General features: G+C 40.7%; 2 protein-coding genes across 9 annotated transcripts in view; both read left to right on the forward strand.

Annotated features, from left to right (window-relative positions):
- The window catches only part of LOC104597386 (protein SEMI-ROLLED LEAF 2-like), a 161,394-nt gene that overhangs the window by 80,043 nt on the left and 53,588 nt on the right, over positions 1-27,763 (forward strand). For 6 of the 8 annotated variants that reach the window (XR_016078634.1, XR_016078635.1, XR_735195.3 and 3 more), the window contains exon 7: positions 8,472-8,519. The exons of the other annotated variants lie outside the window; for them this stretch is intronic. Coding sequence is in view for 2 of the 6 variants with exons in the window: in XM_088891601.1 (XP_088747727.1) it covers positions 8,472-8,519 (48 nt within the window). In the remaining 4 variants the exon portion in view is untranslated. The remainder of the gene's footprint in view (positions 1-8,471; positions 8,520-27,763) is intronic. 8 annotated transcript variants of the gene reach the window in all.
- Positions 22,625-25,571, forward strand: LOC148790119 (uncharacterized). The gene is made up of 2 exons (XM_088891604.1): positions 22,625-22,815; positions 24,003-25,571. The coding sequence occupies exon 2, from the start codon at positions 24,003-24,005 to the stop codon at positions 25,569-25,571; it is 1,569 nt and encodes a 522-aa protein (XP_088747730.1). The 5' UTR covers positions 22,625-22,815.

Below are 27,763 nucleotides of genomic sequence, written 5' to 3' on the forward strand. Positions count from 1 at the left end.
AGTGTGTTAAGGACTAATTTGGGATCCATGAATAAGGAGTAGTTGGTCACCAAATTTGATAGTGCACTATGAATCAGTGCCAATTCCCTACCCCTAGATAAAACTCCCCTTTTCCACCCAGCTAGTCTGTGCTTGAATCTTGTTAGAATGCTCGAGTCAGGGGTATTTTGGTCATTCTGGATTATCTGCTTGAGAGTGAAAGGTCTATTGTATCTGAGTTTAAGTTATGCGTCCCATCTTCTATGAGGGACAAAATGGTCTTTCCTGTAACTCTATGTTTTTGAATAAATACAAGTGGGTCAGCTAGGGGAGAGTGATTTTGACTCTCTTCTAGTCTGGCCAAACCTTTCTTTCTTCTTCTTCTTCTTCTTCTTCTTCTTCTTCTTCTTTCTCTTTTCTTTCTTCTTCTCTACTTCAACCTAGAATCTGCTAGAGTTTACTAACATGGTATCAGAGCTGTAAGGTCGTATCCTCATTTCTTTCTTGCTGCTGTTCTCTTTCTGGGTTCGCCGCCAACTTTCACAGTCATCTTCTTCCTTTTCGACTGACCTGAGTGGAGGTTCGATAAGGGGCTGAAAAGGAGCTGTCGTTTTGTGGGCCTGGAGGTGAGGATGCCTCCGGTCGTTGCTGTGGTGGTCGTTGGAGTGGTATACTAAACCCTCTATTCAGTATCGAAGAGGGCTGAATGTGGACAGGTATGAACACTACTGTTGTTTGTCCAAGGGACTGTGAATGTTTCTTTTTTGTTTCAAAAGTTGGTTGTGGTGGTGGTGCTCAGTGTGACTGATATGCATCTCAGTCGTGTTCCTCTGCATTTCTCTTCGTATGTATGTTGAAAGAAGAGTTGTCGACTGCTGAAGTTTACAACAGCAGTAGATTGGTGGTGGTTGTGTCGTGGTGATTGGTGTATCTATGTTTCAAAAATATTTAAAAGTGATCTCCTATACCTTGTGTGTAATCAGTTCTGCAGTGTGCAGCCCAAGTGTTTGATGTGAGGACTGAGTGATTTCAGTCTTAGTGTGTTGATGGTGAATGGTTCTGCAGTGTGCAGCCCAGGTGTTTGATGTGAAGACTGAGTGATTTCAGTCTTAGTGTGTTGATGGTGAATGGTTTTGCAGTGTGCAGCCCAGGTGTTTGATGTGAAGACTGAGTGATTTCAGCCTTAGTGTGTGGTGTGTAATGTGTATTTAAAGAAGCTGGAAGTGGTGGTGTTATAAGTGAGATAAGTCTTGTGAAAGAGTGTGAGGTTGTGTTGTATATTTGAAGGTAAAATAATTAAGATGGCTTCATTTGAAAATGGGAATGATAACAAAACAAGTGTCATGCTTTCTCCAGACTATCTAAGTGTTCAAATGACATCCATCAAGTTGAATGGTGAGAATTATGTACCATGGGCAAAATCTGTGGAGGTGTTCTTGAAGGCCAAGAGAAAGGTAAAACATGTAAGAGAGGAGAAACCTCCCTCTGATTCCCCTGGGTTCAGTGACTGGGAATAAGTAGATGCACGGATAATGACATGGCTCTGGAACAACATGGAACCAAAGATTAGTGTGAACTTCATGTTCCTAGATACAGCTAAGGAAATCTGGGATCATGCTAAGAAGTTGTACTCTGGACAAGACAATACAACTAGGGTGTATCAGTTGTACCAAGAGTATTTCAATTTGAAGCAAGGGAGTCAAAGCTTAGAAGAGTACTATGCAAGTTTGAGGAACATTTGTAATGAGCTTAATGTGTATCATCCTCTAACATCAGATGTTCAGATCCAACAACAGCAATGTGAGTAGCTTGATGTGACAAGGTTTCTTGTGGGGTTGAAGGCTGAGTATGAGCCTGTCAGAGCACAAATATTGGGAGGATCTGCTCTTCCCTCACTTGAAGAAGTTTTTGCTCGTCTTAAGAGGACATCCATTGAGTCGGTAGAACATTCTTCTCTCTCTGACATATCTGGTTTGGTAGTGACTAAAGGGGGTGGTCGTGGAAATAGAAGTGGTGGTGTCAGGAGTGGACTCCCAAGCAACTGTGGTGGTCACATGTTTAGCAGGGCTAGTGGTCGGACTGGAGGTCGAGACTCAGGGGGAGGTCGGGGAAGTGGAAGGAGTTATACTCAGAGAAAGTGTACACATTGTGGTTTAGAGGGGCACACAGTTAATTTCTGCTATGATTTGCGTGGTACACCCAACACTTGGGCTAACCATGCTAGGACTAAGGGTAGTGACACAATTACTGAAAGTCAGCAAACTGACCCAATCCCCTCCACATCTACTTGTGCTTCTGAGAAGGAAATGGTGAGTGTACCACGTGCAGTATATGAGCAGTTCATTCAAACATCTCAGCAGAACACCGCTACACTTGCCCATTCAGGTATGGCTTGCTTAGCTTCCAAAGACTCACATTGGATCATTGACTCTGGGGCCTCGGACCATATGTCTGGGACTCATGATGTATTTTCTTCCCTTTCCCACTCCTCCACACCTCAAATAGTTACACTTGCTAATGGTTCTACATCTCCTATCTGTGGTGTTGGTGATGTTAATCTCTCCTCCTTGCCTTTATCATCTGTTTTATATGTTCCTAAGTTTCCTTTAAACCTTATGTCTGTCAGCAGATTAACCAAGTCTCTTAATTGCTCTGTAACCTTCTACCCTTCTTCTTGTGTGTTTCAGGATCTCAAGACGGGGAGGAAGATTGGTGGAGGGCATGAAGCAGGTGGATTATATTACTTTGATGGTGGTGGTCCTCCAGTAGCTTTTCAGTCATCTCTTACTCCTCTTCAGTGGCACTGCAGACTTGGTCATCCTTCTCTCAAGGCCTTGAAGTTACTGGTTCCTTCCTTGAGTCATCTTTCATCATTAGATTGTGAGTCTTGTCAATTGGGTAAACATCATAGAGTCTCATTTAGTCCAAGAGTTGATAGTCGTGTCTCAAGTCCTTTCTCTTTAGTTCATTCCGATGTATGGGGTCCAATTAAAGTGGTGTCATACAATGGGTATAAGTATTTTGTAATCTTTGTTGATGACTTTTCAAGGATGACATGGATTTATCTTATGAAAGATCGTAGTGAGTTGTTCCCTATTTTTCAAAAATTTTATGCTGAAATATGCACTCAATTTGGTGTTCATATTAAAATTCTTCGCTCCGATAATGCCAAAGAATACAACTCCTCACCATTTCATCAATACCTAGAACATCATGGGATCATTCATCAAACTTCTTGTACCTACACCCCACAACAGAACGGTGTAGCTGAACGAAAAATCGACATCTTCTTGAAACTGCTCGATCCTTGATGATTAATATGAATGTCCCAAAACATTTTTGGAGTGATGCTGTTCTTACATCCTGTTTTCTGATCAATCGGATGCCCATGTCAATCCTTGGAAGTCAATCCCCTTTCTCCACGTTGTTTCCCACTTTATCTCCATTTCCTCTTACCCCAAGAATCTTTGGCTGTGTTTGTTTTGTTCAACACTTGGGGCCTGGGTTAGACAAGCTAGATGCTCGAGCTACTAAGTGTATCTTTCTTGTCTACTCAAGGACTCAGAAAGGGTATAAGTGTTATAACCCAAAATCCCATAAATCGTTTATGTGCTCTGATGTCACCTTCTTTGAGTCAGTTCCGTTCTTCTCAGATGCTGGGGTCTCTTCCTCTCCCTCTGTGGTTCCCCTTCCTGTACCTGTTGTGGACATCCTTCCAGTAGCTCCTGTTTCTACTACAGATGCACATCCTATGCCTGTTACTACTGAGAAGCCGCCAATCACTCAAGTGTATACCCGTAGAAGTGCATCGGGCCCTCCTCCACTTCAGCCCCTGTCGACCGATCCTGCTACTGCTCCTCCTTCAGATCCTGATCTTCCTATTGCTCTGCGAAAAGGTAAATGTACTTGTACTTCTCACCCCATTTCACACTGTTTCCACTGCTCACCTTTCTGCTTCTCATTGCAAATTTATATCATTACTCTCATCTGTTCCCATTCCCAAGACTGTCCAGGAAGCTCTTGCCTCCCTAGGGTGCAGGCAAGCCTTGGAAGAAGAACTCTCTGCTCTACAACATAATCACACATGGGAACTCACCGCTCTTCCTTCTTGTAAGCACACAGTTGGGTGTAAATGGGTCTACACAGTGAAGTATCTTCCTGATGGCAGTGTGGAGCGATTGAAAGCGAGGTTGGTAGCCAAGGGTTATTCTCAGATGTATGGTGTGGACTATATGGAGACATTTTCTCCTGTGGCTAAGATTGGTTCAGTTCGGGTGCTAATTTCATTAGCTGCTATGTATGATTGGCCTCTTGTACAACTTGACATAAAAAATGCCTTCCTGCATGGTGATCTAGTTGAGGAGGTGTATATGGAGCAACCACCAGGGTTTGTTGCTCAGGGGGAGTCTGGCAAAGTGTGTAGGCTCAATAAGGCAATTTATGGACTGAAACAATCTCCACGTGCTTGGTTTGGCAGGTTCAGTGAAGTGATGAAAGCCTTTGGGATGAAACAATGTCAGGTTGATCATTCTGTGTTCAGCTATAACTCAAAGGATGGGAAAATCTTGCTAGTCGTGTACGTGGATGATATTGTCATAACTGGGAGTGAATCAACAGGTTGAAGAAATTCTTATAGGATCACTTCAATACGAAAGATCTGGGGAAGCTGAAATATTTCTTGGGAATAGAGGTTGCGAGGTCAAAACATGGGATCAACTTATGTCAGAGAAAATATGTTCTTGATCTACTTGAAGAAACAGGGTTGTTAGGTGCTAAACCAGCAGAGACTCCTATAGAACTCAATGCCAAGCTGAGTGTTGATGCGGGTGAAGAGTTTGATGATCCTGGAAGATACAGAAGGTTGGTGGGCAAATTGAACTACCTGACCATTACCCGACCAGATATATCATTTGCTATGAGTGTGGTGAGCCAGTTTATGCAACATCCTCGGGTTCCTCACTGGGAAGCTGTTCTGAGAATTGTTAGGTACCTAAAAGGTGCTCCAGGTCGTGGTTTGTTATACCAAAGTGGAGGAACTCTTGAGATAGTAGGGTACACAGATGCTGACTGGGCTGGTTCTATATCAGACAAGAGATCAACTACAGGGTATTGTACCTTCCTTGGTGGCAATCTTGTAACTTGGAAGAGCAAGAAACAAACAGTGGTGGCAAGAAGTAGTGCAGAAGCAGAGTACAGGGCTATGGCCCATACCACATGTGAGCTAGTATGGCTGAAGAACTTGCTTCAAGAAATGGGATTCTCAATTGACAAACCCATGAAATTATACTATGATAACCAAGCTGCTGTTCACATCTCTTCCAATCCCGTCTTTCATGAGAGAACTAAGCATATCGAGGTTGATTGTCATTTTGTAAGAGATAAAGTAATAAGTGGGGTGATACTCACATCTCATGTGAGCTTAGGAAATCGGTGGGCAGATCTCCTCACAAAGGGATTGTCTCGGGGAAGAATAGATTACATTTGTAACAAGCTGGGACTATATGATATATACTCTCCAGCTTGAGGGGGAGTGTTAGAATGCTCGAGTCAGGGGTATTTTGGTCATTCTGGATTATCTGCTTGAGAGTGAAAGGTCTATTGTATCTGAGTTTAAGTTATGTGTCCCATCTTCTATGAGGGACAAAATGGTCTTTCTTGTAACTCTATGTTTTTGAATAAATACAAGTGGGTCAGCTAGGGGAGAGTGATTTTGACTCTCTTCTAGTCTGGCCGAACCTTTCTTTCTTCTTCTTCTTCTTCTTCTTTTTGTTTTCTTTCTTCTTCTCTACTTCAACCTAGAATCTGCTAGAGTTTACTGACAAATCTCTTGATGACATGACCCCATGTTTCAATGGACGTATAAGGTGCTCCCAAGGGTAGGGCCAAAAAATTTTGATGGCTAAGAACCGACCTTGCAGCTAAGATCTAATCCAGATTGCCAATTTTGGTGATGTTTCCAATTGGAATAAGCTCTCTCTTCTGAATATTCACCTTTAAGCCTGAGATTGCCTCAAAACATGTGAACAATCTTACAAGCATCTAAAAATAGAAAGTTTCCCTACTGAACTCTTGTGAAGATGATGAAGTCATCTGCAATATGTAAAATTGCTACTGTTGGGCCATCTGCACTCAGCTTAGATCCCTCAATTCAGTCTCCATCAACCGCTCTTCCCACTACCCTGATCAATGCTTCCACCACCATGATGAAGAAAAACAGTATAGGGGGTCACATTGCTGCAGCCCCTTACCAGGGCTGTCAAATGGACCAGATTTGGATTGGATCTGGTCCAATCTGATAAGGATCCGATAATTTCAACCCAAATTATGTAAAATTCAATCCAATACATTTGAAATAAAATGGCTATTGGACCAATCCAATCCAATCTTAACAATGTAGCAAATGGAAAATTTAACAAAAATTGCATTTCCATAAAAACCCTTGTAAAATTATGACCTTTTAGGCTGATGTATGGTTTAATTCTTTTTCAAATAATTGTTCTTTTTCAGTAAACCTTCAAATAATGTTCACTTCTTGGTAAAATTTCCCCCTCTCTCCAAAATTGCTGAAAAAATGGAAAAGTGGAGACCAGTTTGGATCTTCAGATACCATATTTGGTAGTAAAGGACAAAAATCCCCTCATTTAATGCTTCAATTCCACTCCACCCAACCAAGTTTTCTTACTTTTGTTACATATGGGGTTATTTTTTTCCTTTCACAACAAGATGGGATTTGAGACTCTAAAATATCCACTCCCATTTAAAATCTCCTCTCAAGTGGAAAACCTTGGCCTTGGAACCATCAAACCATCATCAATTCATAATTGTTGACTTGATCTCATCCCTCTAATTTCCATCCAATGGTTGTGTAGTTTGATGGAGAAATTGACCTATTAGAGAAGGAGAGAAGGAGAGAGAAGAGAGAAAATCAGACAGAAGTTTGAGAGAGAGAGAGAGAGAGAGTGGTAATTGCCAACTCACATTATTTCTTTTTAGGGTGACGTAATAAAAGAAGAAAGGACAAATATGTCCTTATGCTTACAAGAGAACATATTACAATATTACAACACTCCCTCTCAGGGTATTCACACCCTTAGTAAGTACATCGGCCAATTGTTCTTTAGAATGGACATAGGGAGTACACACTTTCCCCTTCTTGTCAATCTTCTCCCTTATAAAATGCTTGTCAATCTCTATGTGCTTTGTGCTATCATGCAAGACAGGATTTGCAACTATATTAATGGATGCCTTGGTGTCACAGTAGAGAGACACAAGACCTTCCACACTAAAACCAATTCTCCTAACAAGTTCTTAATCCACAACACTTGTGCCACCCCACGATCCATGGTACAGTACTGGACTTTAGAACTAGATCTGACCATTATAGATTGTTTTTTTTTTAGTTCTCCATGCCACTAATTACCTCCAACAAAGTTATAATAACTTGAAGTAGACCTATGTTCATCTATGGATCCAGCCCAACATCATTAGTATAGACTTTTTCGTAATCAATAAAAAGAAATTTTATTAAGATAAAAGAGCAGTACATCTGGAAGTGATGAGATATCATTGGAGAACCCTACAAAGAGGAGCAAAAGAGGGAAAAAATAAGGAGAGAAAAATACAAATATGATACAATGACTATAGGCCATACAGACAACAAAGAAAATACAAAGACAGTCATGCCAGCTGCAAGGTATGCTATCTTAGAACACTTACTGCATAGGAAATATCTGGCTATGTATAGATAAATACAGTATTCTCCCAACCAATCTCTTATACCGTTTAACATCTGAAAGGGGTTCTCCATCACTATATCCAAGGTCCATGGTTTTGTTCAATGGGTGTCTTCTGGTTTGGATCCCAACTTTCCAGAATCCTGTAGAAAATCTAGTAAGTATTGAAGGTGACCTAGATCTTTTACCTCAAACTAAGAGGCAAGAAATTCCTTCAACTTCACTATCCCTAGCTCCCAATTGCCAATTATGACTATATCTTCTACATACACAATCAATACAACTATCTTACTCTCACTTCACAAACAAATGAGTGGTCTAATAGGCATTGCTTGAAACCCACCTGTTGAACAACCTTATTGAATTTGTTAAATCAAGCTTTGGGAGACTACTTCAGTCCATTGGTAGGACCATACTGTAGTAAAAATAAAAGAAGTAAAGAAATTGTAAAATCAAAGTATTGGCATAGTATTGAGTGCTACTATTTTCATGAACCTTTTTTCTGCATTTAGCTTGAAACATCATCAGTATGTTACAAGAAGTTTCATACCAATGCTCACTATATCAACATGGCTAACCCGCTTTTTCTTTTTTTGGTATTCTTTGTGACACCACTTGTTTGTAATGGTTTAAAATTATCTGTGTGTTTTCTTTTCTTTCTTCCATTTTACAAGTTCTGTGGCATCTTGTCTTTCCTAGAGATTATCATGTAATTTAGAACCACTACTCAAATTGTTTTATGCTTCCTCTGACGTCCAGGTTTGGTTCATGGGTGAATACTCCCATATTTCATCTGAATTTGATATTGTAAGCCAGCTCATATTCTTTGTTTATCTATTTATTTTAATTCCCATTCATTGAAAATGGTTTGTTGTTTCATTTCCATCTGTTTTTCTTGTTTATCTCTTCAGTTTCAGTGTTGATACTTTTTGAAATTACACCTAACTGTGCTAGTATAATTTTTTTTGCACACTAACCAGAACTTTGTAGCTTGTTCTGTTATTCTTTCTTTTCTCTGTCTGCAATTTTTTGGTATCGGAGCAGGTCTATTTCTTCCTTTTTTTTTCTTCCTCTTTTCCCATACACCCTTAGATTAAGAGAGTGTATGGAGAGATAGGTTCTCTATAGTTCAGAGGATCTCTAGCTTAGTTGGTAGAGGGTTTGGAGAGTTTAAATCTGGCTGGATATTGCCAAGAAGTGGTGTTGTTTTGTTGCTGCCCAAAACCCTAGCCGATTAGAGATTTTCGAAGGTACAGGTAAAGGTGAAGTTTTGGGTGTGGTGCTCTGTGCTCGGGAGGTGTCTTTTGACTCCTAAAGGAGGGCGGTTCAGGTTTGGAAGAGATTGGGAAGCTCTGGTAGGAGCGGCTGCATCTTCTCTCTTCCTCCCCAACAGCTAGCTAGACGGAGTAAAACCGTAGTTTTCAAGCATCTGGGTTTTGGTTTGACTTCAAGTAAGTTTATATAGACAAAATTTCTGGTTCTTTGATTTTCATTTGATTAATGGAGCCATATGGAAGTGAGTTCAAGAAAGTGCTGGTTTTTTACCTTGGCTCGGTAGATTCCGTTTTGACTGGTGTGACCACAATCAAGCTAGATGGGACAAATTATCTTGCTTGGGCACAGTCTATAAGAATTTATGTATGTAGTAGAGGAAAACTCGGGTATCTCACAGGTAGTAAAGTGAAACCCGAAGAGACAAACCCTGAATTTGAGAGATGGATGCAAGAGAACTATACCGTCATAGGATGGTTGGTCAATTCTATGCAACCTCATATAAGTTAGCATTATCTCTGGATGTCTTCGGCTAAGGAGATATGGGACAGTGTTACTGAGACCTATTCACAGAAGTTGAGTGTAGCCAGAGTCTATAAGTTGAAAAGTGATGTGAAGAACCTAAGACGGGGGGAGAAGAGTGTAGCAATCTACTACTCTATACTGAAAACCCTATGGCAAGAAATTGATGTTATGGAGACAGTTGTATGGGAGTAAGAATGATGCTGAAATGTATAGGAAGTTGGTGGAGAGAAATAGGGTGTTTGAATTTCTCACTGGACTCAACCCTGAGTTTGACATCATTAGGTAGAATATCCTGGCCATAGATGAGGTTACTCTTTCCCAGGCATACGCTATGATAAGCAGTGAGGAGAGTAAGCAGCAGGTTTAGTTGCAGAGTCCACCTACAGAACACTTTGCACATGCTGGAATAAAGCCAAAGGGTCCAACTGAGAAAAGGGAGCAAATATGTGAATATTGCAAGAAACTGAGGCATACAAAGGACACTTGCTGGAAGCTTCATCCTGAGCTTCTTCCTGATAGGTTTAAGAATAACAACTGCTCTAAGAAGGGCAATTGAGTAGGAAAGCCTAAGACAGCTACTGTTGCTATAGTACCTGAAGGAGGAAATAAGGAGTGAAGAAAAATCAACTATTGAGCAGTTGGCAGCAATGAAGGCGGATTTTGAAAAGTATGGGAGGCTACTAAATCACTTGGAAGCTATTATTTCTTCATCTCACTCTTCCAACAACAACATATGATCTTCATCTGCATTTGCTCACTCAGGTATTCGTGCTTCTGCAAATCATGCTTCAGTTTCAAGTAATCATAAAATCCCTTGGATTATTGATTCCGGTGCATCGGACCATATGACCAGCCTGTCTAATCTCTTCTACTCATACCACCTTCTCTCTAGAAAAGAGAAAATATCCCTTGCTGATGGGTTTCTTGCTCCCATCTCTGGTAAAGGAGATATAAAGACCTTTGACACCCTTTATTTATCCTCTGTCCTTCATGTCCCTAAACTTAATACAAACCTTTTATTTGTTAGCAGCTTAACTAAATCTATGAATTGTAGCATAACCTTTTTTCCCACTCATTGTGTTTTTCAGGACCTGCAATCTCAGAGGATGATTGGGAGTGGCCATGAGGCAAACAGAATATACTTGTTGGACACACCGGATAGAGCTTTTGGACCACCTCATGGAGTTGCCTTAGAGTCAGTTTTGTTAGAGTCTGTTAACAAAGTCTTGTTATGTCACTTTCGGTTTGGTCATTTGTCCTTTTTCTTCTTTGAGTCATTTGTTTCCAGATATGTTTAAGGGAGTGTCTTTATCGAGTCTTCATTGTGAGTCGTGTGAACTAGCAAAGCATTGTAAACATTCTTTTTCAGTAAGCAATAAAAGATCTCTTTCTCCTTTTCATATTATTCACTCTAACGTGTGAGGGCCATATCATTTGCCAACTATGGGGGGTTATAGGTACTTTATCCTTTTTATTGATGACTACTCTCGTTACACTTGGATTTATCTCATGAAATCCAGGGATGAAGTACTAGCTATTGTGCAAAAATTTCATGAACTCATCCTGACCCAGTTTAACACTCATATCAAAATATTCCGTTTTGATAATGCTAAGGAGTATTTTGAGAAAACCCTCTCCGCTTATCTTGAAACTTTTGGGGTTACTCATCAAAGTTCTTGTTCCTACACTCCACGATAGAATGGGGTGGCAAAAAGGAAGAACAGACATGTGGTTGAAGTTGCCAGATCCCTCTTGTTTGCATCCCATGTTCCTATAAAATTTTGAGGAGATGTTGTTCTTACTGCTACTTTTTTTATCAACCGTATGCCTTCCCGGGTCCTTAACTTCAAAACCCCCTTTAGCCTTCTCTTCCCGGATGAGGATATTTTTTCTCTTCCTCTCTGTGTGTTTGGGTGCACTTGCTATGTGTTAGAATGTTAGAGTGATGTTCGGCTGATAAGAGTTCTTATTAGCCCATTCTTATGTTTAACTTATCTTGTAACTGGGCTTGTGTTAATGGGCCTAATCCTGTTTAATGATTTAAGTCATCTAGGTGTCCCATCACTAATCAGGGGCATCCCAGTAATTTCTTGTACCTTGTACTATATTCATCTATAAATAAAGAACTGGTCGACTGGCTAGTACAGTTCGACATTTTCAGCATCTCTTCTTCTTCTCCTCTTCTCTGCTACTTAGACTACAGTGGTTCAGCTTACATGGTATCAGAGCATTGAGCACTTTCCTGGTTACTGCCGACGCCATATCATCTTTCTTGCTGTAGTTCACTTTTTTTTATCTGGGTTGCTGCTGTGAAACCCTAGGGTTGCAGGAGAACAACACAAGGTTCGACCTAGGGTTTCCCTTGGTTGTAGGGCGCAAGGGAGGTAAGACCCTGAAGCTGGAGTCCTACTAGTTTCTAGTAGTTAGCAGCTATTCGGCTGCTAAGAAGAGGTCTGTATAGGACAGACCTAGTTGAGGACTGATTTCAGCAGTCCTAGTGTTGTCTGTAAGGAGGGAAACTCCCTTTACAGTAGCAGTACTCGAAGTGCAAAGTGGAGTCTACATAGCACAGGTTGGTTACCAGCCCAGAACATTTTTTGCTGCTGTAACAGAGCTGCTTCAGAACTGTGACAGTCTCGGCGTCTGAAACTGTGTTGCGAGCTGTCAGGACCTGCTGAGGTTACTTCAGCTAATCAGAACCTGCATCAGAACTGGTTCAGAAAAACCTTTACAAGACTGTGGCGACTTCAGTTACTGATCATTTCCAGGTCGGTTACCAGCCCTACTCCAGCTCTGTGAACTGGTTCAGTTACAGAATTTTTTTTTTTCTTGCTGCTGTACCCGAACTGGTTTAGTCCAAGTGAAGCCTATCCGGTGTGCTATCAGCACTGTGAACTCTGTGACTACTTCGGCCAGCCCTAACCAGAACCACCAACAGTACTGTAAACAACTCTTTGACTGAAGTTAGGATGTCATCACTATCCAGTGAAGTTTCTTCTAAAGATAACAGACCTCTTATAAGGTCTTCAAACCTGGAGAACCCTAATCTGCATAGCTTGCAGATTACAAGTGTGCTATTGGATGAGTATAACTTTAGAGAGTGGTCTGTCTCAGCAAGACTGTTTATTACCTCTCGTGACCTCACTGGCTATTTGGATGGAGACAAGAAACAACCAGAAATTGGCAGTCCTGAATACACCGTGTGGCGTAAGGAAAATGCCACAGTCATGTCTTGGTTGCTGGCCTCTATGACTCCTAGGGTGGCCAGAACTGTTCATCACTTCCCCACAGCTGCTAAAATTTGGGAGAAAGTATCTAAGACATATGGCCAGAAAAAGAACAATGCTAGAATCTACAGGCTGAACCAAGACATTGCAGCCCTAAGGCAAGGAGACATGTCCGTGGCAACCTACTTTGCAACACTGGAAGGCCTCTGGGAAGAGCTTGACCACCATTTGATTTTGGATTGGGAAAATGCTAATGATAAGGGGAGGCATGATAAGCAGATTGAGGAGGGCAGAGCCTTCAAGTTTCTGGCGGGTCTTGACCCTGTATATGAAGGTATAAGGTCACAGATTCGAGGGAGAGATGAATTACCTGAGCTTCACCATGTCTACTACCTGGTGAGGAATGAAGAAGTAAGGAGAAAGGAGATGCAAGTTGACTCCCAGACACAATCAACAGAACAACCTGGAGAGCATTCAGCCTTAGTCTCCACTAAGGGGAATAGATTTTCAGACAAGAAGTCCCTCAAGTGTACACATTGTGGTGGTGAGAAACACACAAAGGAGAAATGTTGGGTCCTGTACCCTCATCTGAAGCCAGCTGCTCTGAGAAAGGACAAAAGGCAACAGAAGGGCCACACAGCAAGTGGGAATCTTGCCACCAACAACAGTAGTGACAACTCACAGAGTATTCAGACAGTGTCATCTTCCACCGCAAGGCAGGCTGCCGACTCCTCTGGACCAAGTACTTTGGGCTTCACAGCTAGTGAGGTAGAGATTCTCAGTCGGGCATTAGCCCGTCTGAAGAACAATTCTTTAGCTTCCACCTCTCTTGCCAAGTCAGGTACAGCCTCTGCATTTAGTGCATCTAGTTCCATTAATTCTACCTCTTGGGTGATTGATTCCGGAGCCACTGACCATATGACACATATGTCCTCCTTATTCTCCACATATCATTTGTTGTCTGGCCAGGATAAGATGAGAGTAGCTGATGGGTCCCTCTCCACCATCTCTGGAAAGGGGGTGGTTGACCTAAGCAAGGATCTCTCTCTTAAATCAGTCCTACATGTTCCTAGTCTTACCTCAAATCTGTTGTCTGTTTCAAAGCTTACAAAAAACTTGAACTGCAGTATAACTTTCTTTCCTTCTCATTGTGTCTTCCAGGACAGATTGACGAGGAGAACGATTGGGAGTGGTCATGAGTATGGGGGCCTCTACTACTTTGATGAAGATGTCAGCTCAGCCATGCAAGCTTCTACTACTAGTCCGGAGAGTGTGGAGTCAATAGCTAGGCTGCACTTGTGGCATGCTAGGCTAGGTCATTTGTCCTTTTCTTCCTTAGCAATGTTGTTTCCCGAATTATGTAAGGGCATTTCTAGTCAAAGTTTAATTTGTGATGTGTGTCAAATGTCAAAACAATGTAGATCAATGTATCCAATTTCTAGTAATGAAATTCAAGCCCCTTTTGACTTGGTTCATTCTAATGTTTGGGGTCCTTCACCCATCGTTTCCCTTGATGGCTTCCGTTACTTCATCAGTTTTATTGACCATTATTCTCGGTGCACTTGGATTTATCTATTGAAAGGACGTGAAGAAGTTCCCCGGATAACTATGATGTTTTGCAAGATGGTTGAAACACAATTTGATAAAAAGATCAAGCAATTCCGTTCAGACAATGCAGCTGAATACTTTGAAAGATCCCTGAACTCATTCATGGAAGATGCAGGCATGTTACATCAATCATCGTGTGCTTACACTCCTCAGCAAAATGGGGTCGCTGAGCGCAAGAACAGACATCTATTGGAGACAGCTCGAGCCCTTCTTTTCCAGCACAATGTGCCCAAGCAATATTGGTCTCAAGCTGTTCTCACTGCATCATACCTGATAAATCGGATGCCATCTAAGGTACTGGGTATGAAGACCCCTTTCTCTGTTTTGTGTCCCACTCTTCCAGAATTTCCTCTTCCCCCGTGGGTTTTTGGTTGTACATGCTTCATACATGTGAAAGATCCAAAGAAGACCAAGTTGGATCCTAAGGCTACAAAGGGAATATTTTTGGGGTACTCTCCTACGCAGAAGGGGTATAAGTGTTATGATCCTGTCTCCAAGAAAAAATATGTCACTAGGGATGTAGTCTTTTTTGAGTTTCAACCCTATTTCAAGTCTTCTCAGAATCCTCTTCAGGGGGAGAGTAGTGGGTTGGAAGAGGATTCTCATTCTCCCTTCTTTTTTGTTCCCATTTCAGCACCTTCCACTACTACTAGCTATAACATTCCGGGTCAACCTAGTGAGACTTCCACTGTGCCCGTTGCTTCTCCAGATTCGGCTGATACTTCTGAAGGTTCCAGTAAACAAGAGAAAGAGATACTTACATACAGTAGAAGGAAGAAGGCCCCTCAACCTCATGATTGCAACCAGTTGAACTCAGATCAATCTGTCTCTGCAATCCAAGGTAATTCTGATTCACTCAATTCAGATTTGGATCTTCCTATTGCTCTCCGTAAGCCTGTTCGTTCTTGTACCACTCGGCATCCCATAGCCGATTATGTTTTTTACTCACATTTATCCCTTGCCTATCATTCCTTTGTGTCTGCTCTTTCCTCTGTATGTGTCCCTTCCAGGTATTCAGAGGCGGCATCTGATCCAAGGTGGAAAGAAGCCATGAATGAGGAGATGAAAGCCCTAATGAAAGCAAGGACATGGGAATTGGTGGACCTACCAGAAGGGAAAGGCACTGTTGGGTGCAAGTGGGTATTCACAGTAAAGCACAGGGAAGATGGGTCAGTTGAGAGGTACAAGGCCAGACTCGTGGCAAAGGGGTTTACACAAAAGGAAGGAATTGACTACAAGGAAACCTTTGCCCCAGTAGCAAAGCTCAACACAATCAGGGTTCTACTATCACTAGCAGCAAAATTCTCTTGGGAACTTCATCAGCTGGATGTGAAGAATGCCTTCCTAAATGGTGATCTTCATGAAGAGGTATTCATGGAACCCCCACCTGGATATGATGCTGGAAAGAAGGTATGTAAACTAAGGAAAGCATTATATGGTTTGAAGCAATCTCCCCGGGCATGGTTTGAGAGACTTTGTTTGGCCATGAAGAAAGTCGGGTACACTCAGAGCAGTGCAGATCATACATTGTTTACAAGGAGACAGGATGACAAACTTACAGCACTCATTGTGTATGTGGATGATATGGTGATTACTGGAAATGATGTGAGAGAGATGAAGAGGCTGAAGGAGTTCTTAGCTTCAGAGTTTGAGATCAAAGACCTGGGAAATCTGAGATACTTTCTTGGAATTGAAGTTGCTAGATCAAGAGAAGGAATCTACATATGTCAAAGAAAGTATGTGCTAGATCTCCTAGAGGAAACAGGCATGATGGGGTGTAGGCCAGCAGACACTCCAATAGAACCAAGCCATGGATTACAAGAATCAATGGGTGAGGAATACTGTGATAAGGAAAGGTACCAAAAGTTGGTAGGAAAACTGATATACTTATCCCTTACTCGGCCAGACATTGCCTATGCAGTGCATGTTGTCAGTCAATTCATGCACTCACCAAAGACCCCTCATATGAGAGCAGTGGAAAGAATCCTCAGATACTTGAAGACTTGCCCAGGGAAAGGAATTTTATTCAGAAAAAACAGCAGACTTGAAATTGAAGCCTACACTGATGCTGATTGGGCTGGGTCTGTTGGAGACAGAAAATCAACCTCAGGTTACTGTACATTCTTGGGAGGAAACCTAGTCACATGGCGTAGTAAGAAGCAGAATGTTGTGGCTAGATCAAGTGCAGAAGCAGAATACCGGGCTATGGCACACGGGGTTGCTGAACTCTTATGGCTCAGGACTCTCCTTAATGAGCTTGGTATCAAGACAGAGGGTCCTCTCAAGCTGTATTGTGATAATAAAGCTGCTATCAACATTGCCAATAATCCTGTGCAGCATGACAGGACAAAACATATTGAAATTGATCGACACTTTGTCAGAGAGAGAATTATTTCAGGAGAACTTTGTGTGCCTTATACTCCATCAGAGATGCAGATTGCAGACGTATTAACTAAAGGGCTGGCATCAACGAAGTTCAAGGACATACTTGGCAAGGTAAACATGATTGATATCTATGCTTAGCTTGAGGGGGAGTGTTAGAATGTTAGAGTGATGTTCGGCTGATAAGAGTTCTTATTAGCCCATTCTTATGTTTAACTTATCTTGTAACTGGGCTTGTGTTAATGGGCCTAATCCTGTTTAATGATTTAAGTCATCTGGGTGTCCCATCACTAATCAGGGGCATCCCAGTAATTTCTTGTACCTTGTACTATATTCATCTATAAATAAAGAACTGGTCGACTGGCTAGTACAGTTCGACATTTTCAGCATCTCTTCTTCTTCTCCTCTTCTCTGCTACTTAGACTACAGTGGTTCAGCTTACACTATGTGCATATTCACATTCATCAAAGGCACAAGTTTGAACCTAAGGCTCGTAAATGTGTTTTTCTGGGATATGCTTCTACACAGATGGGATATTGTTGTTTAGATCCAGTTAGTGGCTCCCGCTTTGTATCTTGGGATGTCACATTTGCTGAGTTGACTCCTTTCTTTAGCATTTCTCCTGAGGGGGAGAAATCTAAAGAGCCCTTTGCTATGTCTGTAGTTGTTCCTCTTCCCATTCCTCTTGAGTCCTATCATGAGGAGTCTACTCCTCCCACTGGACCTACCTCCGATATTCCTATTCCTCCTCCTCCTCCACCTCATTCTCCTATAATTCCTCCTCATCCTGTTCTCCAAAGGTGGTACCAAAGGCACAGATTCAAACATGGGCAGGTTGTTTCCACTCCTACAGAAGAGCCTCTTGCTCCTCCCATCATTACTGAGGTAACAGGTCAGCCTTCTTCTGACCCATCTACATCTTTCCCAGACCTTGACCTTCCTATTGCTTTCCGCAAGGGCAAACGGAAGTGTATCGCCCATTGTATCTCCAAACACCTGTCTTACAGCCTTCTCTCTCCTTCTTACTACTCTTTTATTGCTTTTGTTTCTTCCCATGTGATACCCAGGTCTGTACCGGAAGCCTTATCTAAACCTGAATGGAGGGATGCTATGATGGCTGAACTAGATGCTTTGCATAAGAACCATACCTGGGATATTGTTGACTTGCCTGAAGGGAAGGAACCAGTGGGTTGTAAATGAGTGTTTACCATTAAATATCACTCTGATGGATCTATTGAGAGGTTTAAGGCTAGGTTGGTTGCTAAGGGCTACACTCAGATGTATAGTATTGACTATCTTGAGACATTTGCTCCTGTAGCTAAGATGACCTCAGTTAGTGTTTTGTTATCTCTAGCCACTACTTTTGATTGGTCCCTACACCAGTTCGATGTTAAAAATGCCTTCTTGAATGGAGACCTACATGAAGAGGTCTATATGTCTTTGCCTCCATGTGCGTATGGGAAGGAAATGCAAGGCAAAGTGTGTAAATTGTAGAAATCTATTTATGGTCTCAAACAATCTCCCTGGGCTTGGTTTGAGAGGTTCAGGGCTGCTCTTGTCTCCTTTGGTTACACACAAACTCAATCTGATCATACCCTGTTCTTGAAGAGAAATGTTTCTCTGGTGACCTTGATAGTTTATGTTGATGATATTGTGGTCACGGGTAATGACACTCAAGAGGTCAGTAAACTAAAAAGATTTCTCAACTCTGAATTTGAGATCAAGGATTTGGGAGATCTTCGATATTTTTTGGGCATTGAAGTTGCTAGATCTAAGGATGGTATTTTCATTTCTCTGCGTAAATATGTCCTTGACCTCCTTGCTGAGACTGGTAAACTTGGAGCTAAACCAATCTCCACTCCTATTGATCCCAATCATAAGCTTTCTGTTACAGATGGTGAGCTTTTATCTGATAAGGGAGTGCATCAGAGACTGCTTGGGAAATTGTTATATCTTTGCATGACTCGGCCAGATATTTCCTATGCAGTAAGTGTTATTAGTCGATTTATGCATTCTCCCAGAGATACTCATTTAGCTGCTACAGAAAGGGTTCTGTGTTACTTGAAAGGTACTCCAGGGAAAGGTAATTTGCCAAACATGGACACATGAAGCTGGAAGCTTTTGTTGATGCTGATTGGGCAGGATGTATTGATTATAGGAGATCCACCTCAGGTTATTGTGCTCTAGTCGCTGGGAACATTGTGTCATGGAGGAGTAAGAAACAGTCTGTAGTTGCTAGATCCTCAACTGAAGCAGAATACAGGGCAATGGCACATGGTGTGTCAGAATTACTGTGGCTACGATCCCTTTTAGAAGAATTGGGGGTTGACTACGAGAAACCAATGATGCTCTACTGTGACAACCAAGCAGCTATCAACATTGTACATGTTCAACATGACAGAACTAAGAACATTGAGGTTGATAGACATTTTATAAGGGAAAGAGTTTCCTCAGGAGAAGTTTGTTTGCCATTCATCACATCAAACGAACAATTGGCTGATATCTTGACCAAGGGAGTTCCAAGAGGGAAAATGACACACTATATAAGCAAGCTGGGCATGATTGACATCTATTCTCAGCTTGAGGGGGAGTGTAAAGAGACTGGGCCGAAAGGGTCCTAGTGTCTTCTCTTGAAACATCTTTTCTTTTCTTGTTGGCTAATGGGCCTCTCTTAATGGGCCTGTTATTTCTTTTTGTTTAATCTCTTTATGTTACTGCCTAGCTGGCTGCCCACTTAAGGGCATACTTGTCATTACTCTAACATTAATTTTTAATAAAAAAGGATTAGAGGAGAAAGGGAAGATAATTTGATTCTTCTTCTTCTTCCTTCTCTTTTTGCCATTTTCTTCTCTTGTACTGCTGCTCTTACTTCTCTTCCTTTTTTTCCCGCTAATCTTCAAATTTACACCTAATATTTGAGGACTGATTTACATCTATATGGATATTTTTTCTTTATAACTGTATTTTTACTACTATTGCAAAATCACAGATTCCCCTCATTCAATTATATATTTAACTACTTTGAGAAGAAAATGGATTATGTATTTCTTTGTCACACGAAGAGATCAGAACTCCAAGGGTTTCCCAACTTAGTCATAAGAGATAAAGAGAAGATATTGAAGGTTTATTTGAATGAATACCTCCACCTATTTACAAGTATAATAAGAGAGAGACAAAATACAATTAAAAGAAGAATAGTAATTGGACGAGGGAAGTAGAAGCAAAAGAATGTCATTTAGGAAAGATTGGGAGAAGGTGGTGAGGAAAGAGGAAGTGTTATGGAGGCAAAGATCAAGAGTCGGATGGATGAAAGGAGACAATAACTCTAGATTTTTCCTTAGTTATGCCTCTAGAAGAAGGAAAAATTTTATGTCAAAATTAAAGGTGGGGCATAGAGAAGTAGAGGATCAGGTGGAGACCTCCGAAGCTTTTCTAAAGGAAAATTGAAACTGGGTGCAGAGGGAATTTGAGGAAAAAGAAGTTAAGGAGGATGCTTTTAGTATGGTTGGGAATAGAGTTCTAGGGCAGGATGGTTTTCCCTTTGCTTTTCTATCAGATTTGTTGGGATATTATCAAGATGGATCTTATGGATATCTTCAGGTATTTTTACTAGTCAGATATTGTGAACAAAGGCAATAACTCCATGTTTATCTCCCTTTTTCTTAACACCAAACTTTACTCCAGGTGGTGGGGAGGCCACCTTAAGATTTTATTAAAATGAGATCATCTCAAAACAGATGTATAGGGGAAGACATAGCCCGTGTTGCCCCAATACCAATATACATGATAAGCACACCCTTTTCTCTCAACCCTTACCAGAAAAAAAGCAAAAAAATTAATGGACTTTGTTAGTGGAATTTTTTTTTAGTATAATTCCTCACATAACATAATTCACCCAATTAGACTAATAACTAGGTTTTTTTTTGTTATTTGGGTAATCTTCATTCAGGAAATCACGTAGATATTCCCTTAATTACATCTCTGCTATGGACAGAGAAAACCTTTTGATTCTGATTCAGAAGTACCGATGAATAGAGAATAAAATAAGTATGAATTTTCTACAGAATTTTCAAAGGAAAATTCTGGCATATATTCCCTCTTTATGTGAGAGAAAACCAGCATATAAAGAAACAAACATTGTATGCATAACAAGTAAATAGGTATCATAAAAAGCATGTTTCGTCAATAAGGCTACAAATGGCCTTTAAATTATGGTTGTGTGCATTATCATGTGTGAGGAACCATAATCATCCAAGTTTCATGAACAAGGCTGTAGATGGTTTTTTCCCTCACACATAGGTTAGTAAGTTATAAGGAACCATAATCAGCCAAGTTTCATGAACAAGGCTGTAGATGGTTGTCTCCTTACATGTATTTCAATATGAAACAAGGAATTAAAGAAAAAATAAAAGAAAGAAAGAAAGGAGTGAGAGGAATTGATAGAATATGGGCTTCCATCTCATGTGAGAAGCACAAGGAGTATCATATTGAAGAGGTGTAGGAAGAACACAAGATTCCCTACCTTCTTCTTCCTTTTTCTTTTATGCTCTCCACACCAATCTTCTTTTCTTTTCTCTTCCCACTTGTTTCTTAATGCTAGAAATCCTGCAAATCAATTAGTAATGGCCAACAAAAAGGCATTAACCTCTTCTCCTTGTAAGAGAGGGGTTTATATGAGGAGGGAGGTGGTTAAGTAACTCCCCACTCCCCTCTTCTTAGAGTGCCAAGTGTCACCCTACTTGAAATGGGTTAAGGAGGGAAAAGAAAATTTTTCCTTCCTAAGGTGACAAGTATCCCCCCACTTCAAGTGGTTAGAGGAGGGAAAATAACTCCTTCCTAGGGTGACATGTGTCCCCCACACTTCAAGTGGTTAGAGGAGGGAAAATAACTCTCTCCCCTAGGGAGACATGTGTCCCCCCTCTTCAAGTGGTTAAAGAAGGGAAAATAGTCCTCTTGTTAGAATAGGACAAGTGGCATCCCCTCATAAATAAGTGGGACACCTCACAAGAAATTAATTAAAATGGATTTATTCTTCTAGGGCCTGTTGTTCCACTAAATGGGCTCTACTGCAGACTCATTAAATGCTTATTGCAGTATAAATAAGTCCAAATTACTTGGGGCCTGTTGGACTGCAGGCCCCTTTCTTTATTAAAATGTTTCAGCCCACCAATAGGACTGATTGGGCTTATAAGAAAGCCCTTTTCTCTTTTTAATTATTATTATTTTTTTTTTAAGCTGTGATTGGGAGTATCTTAATAACCTGCTCCCAGTCCAGCAAATTTAAGGACTTAACAGTGCCCCCTTGAGCATTGTGAGCTCAAAAAATAGCTTGAGGTTGCAGTGCTCAAGCCATTTTTAATTGATTAGGCCAGATTTTTGTGAATCATACTTGATTAAGACTTAAAGTTGAAAAAAAAAGCCCCTCCAATAGGCTGGAAATTGTAAAAGAAAAAGGCCTACCCATATATTGTTAGGCTTTCTTTTATTATTAATGGCCCATGTAACTTAAGTGTGGCCCACTATCTAATGGGCCCAAAGAACTTTTATATAAGGCTTAAAAAGTATAATTAAATGGGCTTAAGAAACTTGTGAATATGGGCCCATACATAATGTGTGGCCCCATGTTTTAAAATTGAAGTTGGCCCAAGCTATGTGTTAATGGGCCTACAAGCTTTTAATGTAAATGGGCCCTAGTAATATGTTAATGGGCCTTAAAAGCTTTTTAAATAAGTTAAGTATGGAACACTATTTAAAGTGTGGTCCCATACTTTACACTTGTCTTTATGGATTTAAAAGAAAGGCCCAACAAATTAAAAGATGGCCAGCTGTCCATTAGTTAAGTAAACAAAAGTCCTACTATGATTAGGACTTTTGTTTAGATAAATATAGGAGCTAGCACATTTCCAACTCCTTTATCTCGTTACTCCAGTCAAAAGAGAGAAAAGAAAAGGAGAGACTCAGCGAATTAAAAAGAGAGACTCAGCCTTATTGAGTCAATCTCTTTCACGTATAGGTTCCAAAAGAGAGGGAGATATTATTTCTCAAAGAGCTGCTGCACCTTCAACAAATCTGTCTTTTCCAGATCTTAGGTATGCTGTTAAATTTTTGTTTAATTAAAAAAAAAACAGATAACCTCTCTTTCTTTTCTTTTGTTATTTTTTTTATTACTGCTGAATCCTTGAATCATTAAATAGGATTGTCTTTTTTTTTTTTATTTTAACCTGTTTTTTTTTTGGACTACGGTCACCAGAAAAAGACTGAATCCTGAAATCACTAAACAGGATTTTATCTTTTTCTTTTGACTTCTGTCAACAGAAAAAAGACTGAATCCTAAAGCTATTAAATAGGATTTGATCTGTTTTTTTTTTACTACTATTAAAAAAAAGGCTGAATATGATTGTTTTTTTTAACTGCTGTTAACAGGAAAAAGGCTGAATATGATTATGCCTCTTTTCTTTTTTTATTTTGACTTCTGTCAACCGCAAAAAGGCTGACCCTTTAGATCATTTAATATGGCTCTATTTGAAAGGATTTCAGTTCTGATATTCCCCTAATCCTAGAGTTTAGAATTGTGATTTTTTTAACATTGCACTTTGGGCTGTTTTACAAACATTCCCATTCTCCCTGAGAATGTTCAGGGTTTCCCTAAAATATTAGGGTAAAACTATTTTAGCCCAAGACATTTAGTGATTTCTAGGTGTAGATCACAGAAAAAAACGAAAATCAGATTAGAAATAAGATCAAAAAGATTTTAATGGTTTTGATGATATCATTGAGAATTAAGAATCCATGTAATAATCAAGGTATAGATGATTGGGGATTAGTGGTTCTGATGATCTCCAGGTGTAGATCATCATATAGAACCAGCATAAAAAATCAGGATGAATGATTCTCAAAGATTAATTGAAATTCAGGTTCTGATGATCTCTAAGTGCAGATCATCATATAGATATCAAGAGTTAAAATGCTTAAAATCATGTACAGGTTCTGATGATCTCCAAGCGTAGATCATCACATAGAACCCATCAAAGATTAAAATGATTAAAATCAAGTACAGGTTCTGATGATCTCCAGACGTAGATCATCACATAGAACCCATCAAAGATTAAAACGATTAAAATCAAGTACAGGTTCTGATGATCTCTAAGTGTAGATCATCATGTAGAACCTATAAAGATTAGACTCAAGGTAAATGTCAAAGTTAAAGGCTTTAAATCGAAATATACTCAATCAGATCTCACCATTAACATTATCTTGCTTTCATGAAATTATTCAGATGGCAGATGTACCCAAAGTCACCCCTGTTTTCTACGAAAGAGCACCAGATGAACAAGGAAATGAAGGGAATATTGGGCCTATTTTGGTGAGATCTATTTCTTGTAGGAGGTTTATATCATCTCCCCAAGAAAATACTTTAGAGACGTGGACGCCTCAAGCTAGTGCTCCTTCAGGAAGTTTGAAGACTTCAAAATACAGCGCTTCTAGTAAAGTTAAAGTATCCACTTCTAGTGGTAATTCTTTAGATATGCTACTGTTGGAGAAGGTTGACACTAGTTCCGGTGCTGTGGTGAATGTACCACTGGATGAAAGCAAAGGCCCTACTTTTTATCACATGTTGAAGCAAGGAATTCGATGGAATAATTTCCAATTTAGGGGTTGTGCTCAAATTTTGCCCCTGCTGAAGGAATGGACAGAAATCGTTCTAAGAGACCATGAAAAAGTATTGTTGGCAGCAGACATATATGGTGCAGTTGGTGTTTCCAGATATTCCTACAACCGAACTCTGGAGGTATGGCATGCCTTTTGTGAGTTACGGAGTCCTACAACCAACACTATGCATACACTATTTGGAGAATTGGGAATTTCATTGTGGGATATGAAGATTGTGTGTGGTTTACCTATTCTTGGCATACCATATGAAGAGTTTATTCCACAAAATAGTTCTCTCCGGGAATTGGATTCAGAAGGGGGATTACATTATTCTCCTGTTATTACAAAACTTTTACAGATATATACCCAACTTTGTGAACATCATGAGACGGATGCTATTTCCTATACCCATTGGGTAGAGCACTTCTATAGGGGAAAAATGGTGTATGGTATTATTGACTTTTCTTCGAAAAAAGATGGAAAGAAGAAATCACCTCCAAAGAAGAAAGCTCTTCTACCTTTGAAAGCTTTTAAAGAGTGTGATTTGGTAGCTTTTTTATCCTTATGGTTGAGCAGATTTGTTCTTCCCCATGGAAAGGGAGTTGTAAGGCCTGGAACTTTCTATATGGCCTCAATTATGGCTTTGGGTAGAAGGGTCTCTCTTGCTCCAACTGTTTTAGGTTATATTTACCATGCTTTAAACGTAGCAGCCATTTGTCCTACGGGCCCAGACGATGCTAAGGTTCACTTTCCCATCCATTATGTAATTGCTTGGTTGGGAGAAATTTTCCCAAACCTTGTTGGACGATGCCCCAGTAGGGAATACCCACGTTCTTACCCATACATGTCCCGCTGCAGCTCTATGGGTTCTCATTCAATTAGTAGTCGATTTGCTCGGGAATTTTTTCGCCAAGCGAACAATTTTCATCTTCGCTTAACTGATACTGGGTTGAATGAGGATACTGAACTCAATGATAAGAATTTGGGGGGAAAAGTTCTTGAGTTTCTGATTTGCATACGCTCCCGCTTGTTACCAGTTCAAGTTGGTACAGAGACAGTCTTAAAGCCTTATTACCAGTTGAAAAACAGTTCACTTGATGTATGGAACTGTTTGAGATTAGATGCAAAACAGCAAAACAGCAAACAAGAGAGGAAGAGAAGAGAGAGAGCTGCTGCAATGAGTGTTAGAGAATGAGAGGTTCGAACATTACCTCTCTCTAACACTCTAAACATCTTATTAATAAGTTAATCTTTGACAAATTACAGAGAGGCCCTTGAGTGAGCAGGAAAATACAAAAAATAGAATATTACAGAGTATGGGCCCAGAATAAGGCCCACAACAGAGAGAAACATAACATAACATAAAATGACAGTCTATGGGCCATTCGGCCCATCTTCTCTACACTCCCCCTCAAGCTGAGCATAGATGTTAATCATGCCTAGCTTGCCAGTGTCATGTTGAAGCCTTGCCTTGGAAATGGCCTTGGTGAGAAAATCTGCCAATTGTCCTTCAGAAGTAATGAATGGAAGACACACTTCACCGGAGGAGACTCTTTCACGAATAAAGTGTCTATCAACCTCAATATGTTTGGTTCTATCATGTTGTACCGGGTTGTGAGCAATGTTGATGGCAGCCTGATTATCACAGTACAACATTATGGGTTTGTCATGATCTACCCCAAGTTCTTCCATTAAGGACCTTAGCCACAACAATTCCGAGACTCCATGTGCCATGGCTCTATATTCTGCTTCTGCGGAGGATCGAGCCACAACTGTTTGTTTCTTACTCCTCCAAGAGACAACATTACCAGCCACTAGACTGCAATACCCTGAAGTAGATCTTCTATCATCAATATTTCCAGCCCAATCAGCATCAGTATAGGCTTCAAGTTTCAGATGACCATGTTTGGCAAATAGAAGTCCTTTTCCTGGAGAGCCTTTCAGATAGCACAAAATCCGTTCTGCTGCTGCCATATGGGTATCTCTAGGAGCATGCATGAACTGGCTAATGCAACTGACAGCATACGCAATATCTGGCCTAGTCATGCACAGGTACAAAAGCTTCCCAAGAAGTCTCTGGAAGACCCCTTTGTCTTCTAACAAAGTTCCATCCGAAGCTGAAAGTTTGTGACTCATATCAATAGGAGTTGCAGCTGGTCTTGCACCCAATTTGCCAGTTTCAGACAACAAATCAAGGACATATTTCCTCTGGGAAATAAGAATCCCATCCCTGGATCTGGCAACTTCTATGCCAAGGAAATATCTCAACTCCCCCAGATCCTTAATCTCAAATTCTGTACGGAGGAAAGACTTAAGGCCCAGAATGCCTGAGGCATCATCACCAGTCACTATAATGTCATCAACATACACAATGAGATACACTGCTAGAGACCCACCTTTCTTCACAAAAAGAGTATGATCTGACTGTGTCTGAACATAGCCGAATTTAACAAGTGCAGCTCTAAATCTCTCAAACCAGGCTCTAGGAGATTGTTTGAGGCCATAAAGAGATTTCTTCAGTTTACATACCTTTCCTTGCATATCTTTCCCATACATTCCTGGAGGAAGACACATGTAGACCTCCTCATGTAAGTCACCATTCAGAAATGCATTCTTTACATCTAACTGATAGAGAGGCCAATCAAAGTGAGCTGCCAGAGATAAAAGAACCCTCACAGATGTCATCTTAGCAATAGGGGCAAAAGTTTCCAGATAGTCAATCCCATATGTCTGTCTGTAGCCCTTTGCAACAAGTCTGGCCTTGTACCTCTCAATAGTCCCATCTGCCCTGTATTTAATGGTAAAAACCCACTTGCATCCAACTGGATCCTTCCCTTCAGGCAAATCCACCACCTCCCAAGTACCATTTTCATGTAGAGCATCCATTTCAGCCTACATGGCATCTCTCCATTCTGGAATCCCAAGAGCTTCTGATACAGACCTAGGAATGGGGTTAGAAGCAACTGAAGAGAGGTAGGCACAATATGAAGGGGAAAGTAGGTCGTAAGAAAGGTGTTTGGAAATGCAGTGTGCAGTACACTTCCGCTTTCCTTTCCTAACAGCAATGGGGACATCAAGATCTGGGAAGGAGGATTCCAAGGGAACTGAAGCAATACCTGTTATCTCATCTGTGATTGGGAGGGTATGAGCCTCATCTGTTGTAAGGGAAACCACTTGCTCATTCCTGGGTCTCTGCCTTTGATACACTTTGGGATTATGGGTAGGACGAGGAGGTAAAGAGATAGGAGCACTAGGACAAGAAGAATGAAGTGGCTGATCCTCCTTTGATTCATTTTGTGAGGATACAGATTTGTCAAGAGACTGAACTGGGACAGGAAGGGGAAGAGCAAAAACTTGTGACAGACTCTCCCCCTGTTGACAATGTCC

This window comes from Nelumbo nucifera, chromosome 7 (genome assembly GCF_055504915.1).
Source record: "Nelumbo nucifera cultivar China Antique chromosome 7, China Antique-T2T, whole genome shotgun sequence".
Lineage (NCBI taxonomy): Eukaryota > Viridiplantae > Streptophyta > Magnoliopsida > Proteales > Nelumbonaceae > Nelumbo > Nelumbo nucifera.